This window comes from Limulus polyphemus, unplaced genomic scaffold (assembly GCF_000517525.1).
Source record: "Limulus polyphemus unplaced genomic scaffold, Limulus_polyphemus-2.1.2 Scaffold49, whole genome shotgun sequence".
Taxonomy (NCBI): Eukaryota; Metazoa; Arthropoda; class Merostomata; order Xiphosura; family Limulidae; genus Limulus; species Limulus polyphemus.
In genome coordinates, this window is record NW_013665659.1 from 331,920 (window position 1) to 342,620 (window position 10,701).

Consider the following 10,701-nt stretch of genomic DNA (forward strand, 5'->3'; position numbering starts at 1 on the left):
CTGTATAAATATATTTATATTTACTTGTGGCCTGAAAGATTAAAGTAGGATAGAGGCAGATAGCGGTTCTGTTTTTATAGTTGGCAAGAAGCTTTCGGCACACTAACTCTTTTTTTTTTCTTTTCTTTTTTACTTGAGGAGGGCCCATCGCCGACAACTTCCTAGAAACGTCACCATGGTAACATTATCACTCCAGCAAACTATGTAATGATTGCACTCAGTGCATAAACAGTGCAATACTATGTTCTTGTGGATTGCACACAATACATAAACGGTGCAATATTATGTTCTTGTGGATGTGAAAAGGTTTAGTACAAGATTAAGTTACGTCATGAATGCAAATCTAATCACAGGAAATTATAAAATTTTATCAGCCCTGAGATCTGTTTGCTTACTGACAAGAGACGTCAGAAGTGATACGTCAGCAATTCACTGATCGCGCACCTGATTGGATAGCATTCTTTCGACTCAGTAAAGGCCAACTGATGATAACGAGGCTACAGAAGAATGTGATGTGGACGCACGTGTTGGCGGCTGCACTAAAGGCTGTTGAACTACACTGTCTGCATTAAAAGGTATGGGGCGCGTTCGAAAATTCCGTGCGGTGTGTGGAATCGATGAGCTTTCCAACGAGAACATGCTATGGAAAGCTTTGTTGGCCGAGTTCATCGGAACCGGGATTTTGGTGCTAATTGGATGCGGTTCTTGCATCTCTGGCTGGGACGAAGATTACAAGCCGTCTGTAGTTCAAATAGCTCTAGCTTTCGGAGTGACTGTAGGTACCATAGTTCAGGCCATGTGTCATATTAGCGGAGGGCACATTAATCCAGCTGTTACTTTGGCCTTTCTAGCCACCGGTAAATGCTCTATTCTTCGTGCCTTTTTCTACGTGTGTGCTCAGTGTGTGGGCGCAATCACAGGGGCAGCAGTCTTGAAAGCGCTAACACCTCTAGCGCAGCAGGAGTTACTAGGGGCCACCACTGTCCACCCGCATTTAAACCCCATACAAGGGTGCATTGTGGAAATCTGTATCACATTTGTCCTGGTTCTTACAGTGTTTTCTGTGTGTGATGGCAACAGACTAGATGTAAGAGGATCAGCCCCTCTGGCCATCGGTCTTTCTGTCGCCACTTGTCATATGTTTGCTGTAAGTCTAATTTTTTGACACTAAGGTTTTATACATCCTAACACTCTTGATTTATTGCATCGACTACAACTCGATTGCTTACCAAGTTAAGCTTATAAAAAGCCAAACCACTGAGACACAATAGCTTAATTAATTAAAAATTATGGTAAAACGTATCGTTCTAAAACTTACTAGTTTTTCATGTACATGCACATAATTTATATTTGAAACGACTGTTTTTTTGAAAGACCATTTAATTGGATTAGGGAATTAGTTTTCCACATTCTTCTTATATGATTTATTAATTAGTTTGATTTATTTTATTTTAATAAGGATTGTTTTTAAAATATAATTATTTATTATCACTCTGCTGTTAGTAATAAAAGTTTTGAATCTATTCGTATATAATCTCTGCTGTTGGTTTAAAAATGTTTATTCTGTTTTCAGTTAAGAAGAAATACAGTTATATGTTGTAAGCACAACAAACCTTTAAAAAAATATTTAAAAATATCGTTTTATTCATGATTTGGTTTTTGCTTTTTTACATTATTTATTTAGGTATTTAGTTAGAGTTACTGTTTACTTTGTCTACGGAATAGATGTTATTAAGAATATTCATTCGTTACTTATATTATATCGACTACTTTACATTTCTGAACAGTTTTAGCCAGACAGGGTTGTCCAACTTTGTGTTAGGGACTGGTCACATAGTATTTTGAGTGCGGTCTCAGTACGGACATTAGTTAACGATAAAAAAGAAAAAAAAAACGTGTCATGGTTTTATTCAGCTTGATTGCTATTAAACGCCATAGTAATCCAGCAATGGAAAACAAACATTAGGTAACTAAGCCTCAGAAACTAAGACATTAAAATAAGTTCAATCTTCAGCTCATTCTCAGTTCATGGCTAAATATAATAAGTCTTACCATTAAACCTAAAACCCTAAACTTCGTCAATAACCAAAAATGACAACATACTACAACATTCAATCCCGAATTTCATGAATAAATTAGCACCGTAGAAGCAACTGCTCAACTAAAACCCTGTACTAATCGAGCAATTTAGTACAGTAAACATCGCTGCTCTACTGTTCAGCCTTAATCCCCATCACCACACAGTTCGAAAGGAAACCTTGTACTTTATTACTGAATTAGTAACATCCCATACTTCACGAATAAGCTAGGTCAGGAAACACTACCATTCAACATAAAAACCCGTACTTCAAGGTTGACTTAAAGCATTTACTAAAGTAGATCACTGTACTTCACGACCTAAATAACACCTAAGCAATCATCATACACACTACTGTTGCACATAAAACTTTATAAATATTGACAAAAGTACACCACGATCCAACCTAAAATACTACACTTTATGAGCAATATATAGTACAGTTCAATTTATAACCTAATATATAATAATCAATTTTGTACGAAAGAGTATTTCTTTAATTAAGCACTCTATGTCTCATGATTAAATTACCACAATAGACACTATTGTTCAATACCGAACTTTATTCTTTGTGACTAAATTAAATTAGCAGGCACAGTAGACACTACCGTTCATCTGTCCCTCTTGAATAAACTAACACAATAAATTCTGTAATATTCAACTACAAACTATACTTCATAACAAAATTAGCAGATACAGTAGATTTTATTGTTCACCTGTTCTTGAATATACTAACACAACAGATACTATATTGTTCAACCACAAAATTTATACATCACGAGAAACTAATAAGCACAATAGACACTACAGTTCACCTGTTCTTCTTGAATTAACCATTAATATATATTATAGTAGTGAACCACAAACTTTATACAAAACATGGTTCGCACAGGCCTAAAACTGTAAAATTCCTTGAATTTGGTCAAAGAGGATTTTGTTCTGAAATTATCTTGGAAACTTAAAAAAAAAACTTGAATCTAGCAAACCCCTCCTTGACTAACATTAAAATGGTATTGAATAATTTAAAATTTCTTAAATTATAATTGAAAGTTATTTTCTTTGTTTATTTACTAAAAAGAGTTTAATGAAAACAAACGTTGTTAGGATAAATTAGCATGTCAACACTGTTAGGACTACTAGTTGTCATCCAGAATACTCTGGATGTTATCGCTATATCAATGCTATGAAGCATGCATGTTCATGGCTAAGCAACCAAAGTTTCACTAAAATTAGAGTTAATATTTTAAAAGAGTTAGAATTTGATTTTCTTTATCATACGTAGTTATATATGGTAAACATGTGAAATAGTCATGGCAAAGACTTCTTGAAAAATTGAAAAAATTGAAAAATTGAAAAAATTCCAGAGGTATGTTTGAACTAAAGGATATTACAGAGTGTCAATCCTTTTAACGTGCATGCTCTATATTACTGCATTATCCCCTCAGGCAGAATACTCATTAACCTTCTATATAGATCAAAGAAACGAAGCAACTAGATAAAAGTAATCTTAACAACTTTCTGGATCTGCATGTAAACTAAGCAATTGAACAATTAATAAAATCTCTGTATCACTAAAATAGATAGAAAACACATCATATGCCAGCATATCAAAAATCCAAGTATTTCAAACCTACGTTATAACTGGGTTTTAGTTCCTAATATTGAGCGCATAGACTAGAACGTATATCCTATGATAATAAACAAAAGTCTGTCTGTACAATAAGAATCATAATAATATGTTTTTGTTTGTTATTAAGCACAAAGCTACACAAAGGGCTATCTGTGCTCTGGCCACCGCGAGTATCGAAACCCGATTTCTAGCGGTATAAGTCCACAGACATACCGCTGTGCCACTGGGGGCCCAAAATAGGGTGAGACTATGTGACTTAATGTAATAAAAACAGAAATGGTAAGAGTCGTATATTTCTAAATTGAACTATTTATATTTTTTAAGTTCACGAACTTCTGAGTGAGATCAACATATGTTATAAAAACTGATAAAATCATTGATAAATAGAGCATATTTTCCTTAGTTTTTTAACTCATAAAGTAGAGCAATGCAGCTTCTTTCTTTTCTTTTTTATTTTAATCAGAAGTTAGAAGTACAGCCTGACAAATATTAGCCTGATTGTTTCTGTAACAGTAATCAGGAGAAAGAGATAAAACATTTATATTTTTATTCTGGAATTACTACAAGAACTACCAATGATAAACGGGGAAAACTTCATTTGTTGTTTTGTCTGACAGATATATATTATGTACAAAAATATCTGATAAGATAAGTGTGATACACTTCTGAATAATTGTTATGATAATCAAGATAACTGCAGATGTTCCCCACTCCTAATAAAACCGAACAATATTTGAAAAAAAAAAGAAGAAACGTATGATTGAAATATATTGTGATAAAGTTTTGATTTGGTGTAAGTAACCCTTTTTTAATCTCCACTTCTTTGTACAAAAATAAGTTGAGTAATTTAACAACTAATAAGTGCACGACAAAGAAAATAGCTGGTTGTGAGAGAATTAACTCTAACTTCTCACGCACATTGCAATTATATAGGCGTAACGAGTCATCTGATATTCCTGAGAAAACAGAAATTTTGACTTTTGCAGCTAATGGTTTTTTCAAAATTACATGTCTTTTTTTAAAATATAAGTTTAATATTATAAGTGATATTAGAACTGTGAAATCAGATTTCAACATAAAAGTATAACATTTCAGGAGACTTTATGAACGGTTTGAGTACAACGTTACATTATTCTAATACGGTCAAAGGGACACAAGGCAAAAAAACAGCAAATATTGTAATGTATACTGATATCAAAAACATATAAATGATTTTATGTTACAATTTAGCTGTTAAAATCTACGATACAGAGATTGAGGATTGGTCTCACTATGATCAGCTCTATTAATTACAGTGGGATATTTGGAAAGCAATAATTTCAGTCAGAAAGAGACTTCTCCACCTAAAACAAGCAAAAAAAAGTAATTTGATGTCGTAGGGATGAATAAGAACAGTAATAAGCTAGAAAAGAAAATGTGTACTTTAAATTAAAATTATTTCAGACATCAAACTTTCTGTGTGTAATGCTAATAACAACAAATATTCATTGAAGTTGATAGAAAACGCCCCATTTCTTATGAAGTAAAACACGAGCTGACAGAAAAATCGGGGAAAAAAGAACCTTTTATATACAAAAAGTATATTAAAATATTCCGAATCCGCCTAAGAATTTTCTGAAAATTGTTTGCTTGTTTGAAGTTAAGCACAAAGCTACAAGTTGTGCTATCTGTGCTCTGCCCACCACGGGTATCGAAACCCGGTTTCTAGCGTTGTAAGTTTGCAGAAATACCACTGTGCCACTGGAGAGCTATAAAAAACCAGTGTTATATAAAGAAGCCAAAGCATTCCCTCCACCCCTCCATCAGTAAAAAATAAATAAAAGTTATTGCAATGATGAACGAAATGCTTAGCATTTGAATCAATTGGATTGAGATAAATTGAACTGTCGAACGTGCATAAAATGCTTGAAGGCATTCCACAGACTGTTATGAAAGGAACATGATTTAACTGTATTTATAATCATAGTTATACAGCTGAACATAATGTTAAGAGTAGTACCTTGCCATTGAGGGTTACAGAAGGTAGATTATGGAAAAAAAAAGAATGATATTCCCTTTTTGAATAAAACAAAAATTCTCCCTCTTTTTTATATGTATAAGGAATAGTACCTAATAAAGCGAGTCCTTTCATTGCGTAAGCCTAGTTTTAATTTAAGGCAGATAATCGATATGCAAAGGTTATAGTAAAATGATTTTGGAGCCTCATTACGCCCATGTCGCCACATCTGTGTCTGACGACCGTAAATTCTGACAATATTCCTGCTAAAATACTCCATCTAAGGCTGTCATGTCCAAAGCACAATCCCTCTCACTTAAATGCTTTCCATAATCTACCTAGTACATGAGGACAACGGTTTTTTAGTGCTCGTTTCAACAGTTCAATATAACGTATTCAACAGCATGTTCTCATCCCCAAATAATAGTTCTGAGCCATCGCTGATTTTACATTAACATTCCAGTGTAGTAACAAAATTAACCTGGTCTAGAACAGGTCACAAATGTTCAACATTAAACCGAACTCATTCTTATTCGAGGTGAGGAACGAAACATCGCCACTATTGAAAGTGCTTATGATACAGTAATATAGATTTGTACTTTATGTCTTTAGCTTGTTTTACGACATCTTCGAATAAATATAGCAGCTCTGTGATTAAAAGGGTTCGTCCTCCGAAACTGGAAGCACGTGTTCAGATTTTAAACCGTACTTCATGTTTTGTATATATATCTGTAAGCTGGCTATTTTGCTTGTTCGGTTACTGAGCTCCATTACCTCTGTGTATGTGTGTGTGTCTGTCTGTTTGTGTTTTTTTTCTCTCTAAAATTGTACTTGTATTATCAACAGTTTGTACTCCTCATGAACAGCACATAAGAGCCGAAAAAAATTAAGAACAATAAATGTTTTGATTTATCAGGAGAATCTATAACTATCTTTGTAAGTTTTTAGTGATCAGTCATAAAATAACCTTTCTCCAACGACAGCATAGTGATAATGTATCCTCTTCTTTATTTATTTCTTTAATTAACTCAATTTTCACAACTCTTAGTTTCGAGTTTCCCCTTTTACATTTTTGCCATCACTTAGATAATAAAATATATTTTTCTGGTATATGTCTACATTTTAGCAGTCGCGCATGATTACTTCTATATTCAAATTTGTAAAGCGCCACCTACATAAATTGCGTTATCAAAATGTTGTGACATTTGTCAATTGCAAAATATGTCATCCTATTTATATTTTACCTGCTTTTAGTCCCACCGCTAGGATTGATTTAAAACAAGGAAACATTCTGTTACATTTACAATAGTCCCTAACTAAATGATGCAACTGACATAGGCAAACTTAACCGAAAAAAGCTCAATAGCTTTTTCGAGAAAAACCTGAGTATATTTTTGGAAGTGTTGGCGGCTAGCCTATTAGGTTGCTTAGAAGTTACTCGAATTGAAGCATTTAAATAAAAATAATCGAAAAGCTGCAGCCAGACGAAAGTAGAACCATGTGATTCGAAAATAGATCATTAAAAGAAATTTCATATCTAACTTGAACCACTCTGTACTTCAATAAGTAAGTATAAAGATACTCAACCCTAGCAAATGTTTGAAAAAATGCTAGATCTTAATCATTTGAGAGTAATCTGCTTTTCTTTGGTGTTACATTCCAGAAGCGAACTTAACTTTCTATTAAGTAGCCCAAGAGTTGGCGGTGGGTGGTGATGACTAGCTGCCTTCCCTCTAGTCTTACACTGTTAACTTAGGGACGGTTAGCGTAGATAGTCCTCGTGTAGCTTTGTGCGAAATCCAAAACAAACAAACAAACGAAGCATTTGTATGTGCATTAAGATAAATTTGTTGCTTGTAAATTACAAGGTACAGGTGGTTAGGGAGCTCGACTCGCAATTTGCTGGTCGCGGGTTTGAATCCCCATCCCACCAAACATGCTCACCCTTTCAGCCGTGGGGCGTTATAATGTGACGGTCAATCACACTATTCGTTGGTAAAAGCCCATGCCGGGCCCTTTTATAGATTGAAACAATCGAAAAAAACTGATTCACAAAGATATCTTTCTACTTGGTCCACTGTATAACCCTGCAATTTATTACTTGTGACGGTAAAGGCAGTGAATTTTATTATAAATTTCTCTTTGGACTGACTTTCTGGTTTTAGTTTTGTTTGCTGGCTGAGCTGAAGAAGCGTACTTTAATTTGGGCATTTTCAAAATTGAAATGGTCTGTGAGCAAAACATGCGGGTTATTATAAAGTTGTAGCCGAAGGTTTCGATTGGACAAAATTTGATGATTTTTATATCAATGTGTCTCCTTAACAACCAAGCAAACGTAATGAGGAATTTCAGCCAATGATCATGATTTTAGTACGCCAACAACACCAAGAATTTAAAAAAAAAAGATAAACTTGCACGTCGCGGCAGAAAGCGCCGTCGTTCCGTGCAAGTTGCTTGTTGATCGGTACCGCAAACCCCCGAGATATTTTTTTGTAACAGACGGAGGGCTTTTCGTCTTTATGTAGTAGATATATATATAACAAAACACTTGAACTAAATTTATTTTGAATGAACATTTTTAATACACGAGGAGTGTATTATATGTTTATACATTTGAAAAATGTATGTATTTAATTTAGTTTATTTATGTTTAATTGAAAAACGGTATTTGAATGTTTTTGTTTTGGATTCTCAGTAAAATTATATCCTGAAGAGTGACCTCTGAAATCACGAAACCGGTCAAAGAAAGTAAGTAATAAAGAAGAGAAAACTATCAAATGTAACTACGCGTATGTACACATATAGCGACGAGTATATAAGCGGCTGAGGCCTACTATATTTTCTGAATTCTCTCAAGCAACAATGATGAGATGTGACTTCGGTGAAACAAGTCTGTTATAGCGGGATTAGCAACAACTGAAATTTTTCTATTGAGAATAAAAGAAGATTAACAAATTGTCAAGATGATAGAGGTTTCCTAAAATGTTCAAGTTTTGTTTCCCCAAATCATTATCTTCTCGTAGTTAGTTATGGTAACCAATGATGGGCGTTCAGGAAGAAAGAAGATGGGAGGTTTGAATTACAGTGCAATGGAAGAGCGCTAAGAATATGATGTTTTGAGAAAAAAACGAATGAATGGGCTGTGAAAAAACTGTATAAAAAAAAAAACTGTTAGAAGATATCATTAAGTTGAAGCTCGTGAGAAGGGATGAGGAAAATGTAAAAGATCGGAAGGCCAGCCATAGGAGGAGTGTGAGGATAAGAAGACAACTGAGAACGTGAATTGTTGAAGATATAAATACTAAGCTTATCTGGCGCCTTCCTTAATTTTGAACTAGTGACTAGAGGAAAGTAAGCCGTTTCAGCAGCATCCTATCGCTCACCATCCCCCTAATGAATAAACTGTCACACTTTTCACGCACCCAAAGCTTGAATTGTGGGAAATATTTTGTGCTATCGCAGGGATTCAAGCCCAGATCGTCGGCACTGGAAGCTATACGAAGATTAGAGTATCGGGACAGTTGGAAGACGACTCGTGGCGACCTCTACATTTCCAATATGGATTAGGTAATAAATAAATAAATATATATATATATATATATTTTCCTACTAAAAATTAATAATGTTTTACAACAAATGTATGTTTTCTCGGTTGTCCACCAGGATGGAATTCGAATGCACGTGTTAGGTTAATAGTGATACTTGGAAGTTATTTCCTTTTCTCGGCTATACTGTATAGAAGAAATGAAAGCAAATAAAAATAGTATCTCTATGATATTTTTTCCTATTGTCCATCTAAAAACACACAGTCATCCCATTAGGCTACATTCACCTTAATCTCATGCTACAGTAGCGCTACATATGGAATTTTTAATACGATTTTCTTATACTGAGGATAAAACACAGTACGGACATGCTTTCCCAATAACTCTATGGAGAACTCTCTTGGGACTTTGAATATTTTGATATATCTTAGATCGCATCATAAATGTATATTATTTCCAGAGCTTTATGAAGACTACGTGACCACGAATTGATTGTGGCTACAAATATTTGATCGGGTTGGAGATCAGTAGGAGAAATTAATGAAAAACAAATTTATTCTGTAAAATTCTTTTTTTCTACGATAATAAAAACAAAATAAAATTAACTTTTAATTTAGGGTTTAGTTGTTACTAAGCGCAGAGCTATATAATGAGCTATCTATACTGCGGCTACCAAATGTATCGAAACCCGATTTTTAGCGTCGTAAGCCTGCAGACTTACCCTGAGCCACTGAGGAACGTTTGAGTTCAGATCATCCTGATTGGTTTAATCGTATAACCAACAAATTCCATTTAGTTATAAGTTTTCGAATAAGAAGTCCATATGCAACTAAGTTTATAGAATTTAATCTATATGATAATGCTGAAGTGTTTTTACACTATTTTTAATATTATAATTCAACCACATGATCAATTTTCATTTCATTTTTATTTCAACTATTTGAGATCATAAAATACTCGAAATTATAAGTCATTTAAACAGTTTTCAAACAGTCAGAACCCGAATGTTACAAATATTTCCGCACTCTTTTGAACTCGGAGTAACTAGGTTTGTTCAGTTTTTGTTACGACGTTTGTCACGGAAACTTATTTTCCAAACTTTAATCCTCTGTATGCTTTATTGTGCACACAAGTCGTTAATATTCGCAAGGCTTAAAAACAAGTCTTAAAGTGGTCCTCATGTCAGAAGATTGAAACATGCCTTGGTGAATCAAACTATAAAGTTACCATCAGAGAACGCTGATTGAATCTATAGAATATTTGTATTTAGTAGGATAGACCTTTAAAGTTAATATCGTGATAGAATATTTGTATTTAGTAGGGTAGACCTTTAAAGTTAACATCGTGATAGAATATTTGTACTTAGTAGGATAGACCTTTAAAGTTAATATCGTGATAGAATATTTGTATTTAGTAGGATAGACCTTTAAAGTTAATATCGTGATAGAGTATT

General features: G+C 33.9%; 1 protein-coding gene across 1 annotated transcript in view; it reads left to right on the top strand.

The window, feature by feature from the left end:
• The first annotated feature begins 523 nt into the window (after nucleotides 1-523).
• The window catches only part of LOC106462864 (aquaporin AQPAe.a-like), a 32,215-nt gene continuing 22,037 nt past the window's right edge, over nucleotides 524-10,701 (top strand). Inside the window, exon 1 of the mRNA XM_013922833.2 lies at nucleotides 524-1,147. Within this exon, the coding sequence (XP_013778287.1) occupies nucleotides 578-1,147 (570 nt within the window). The 5' untranslated portion in view covers nucleotides 524-577. The remainder of the gene's footprint in view (nucleotides 1,148-10,701) is intronic.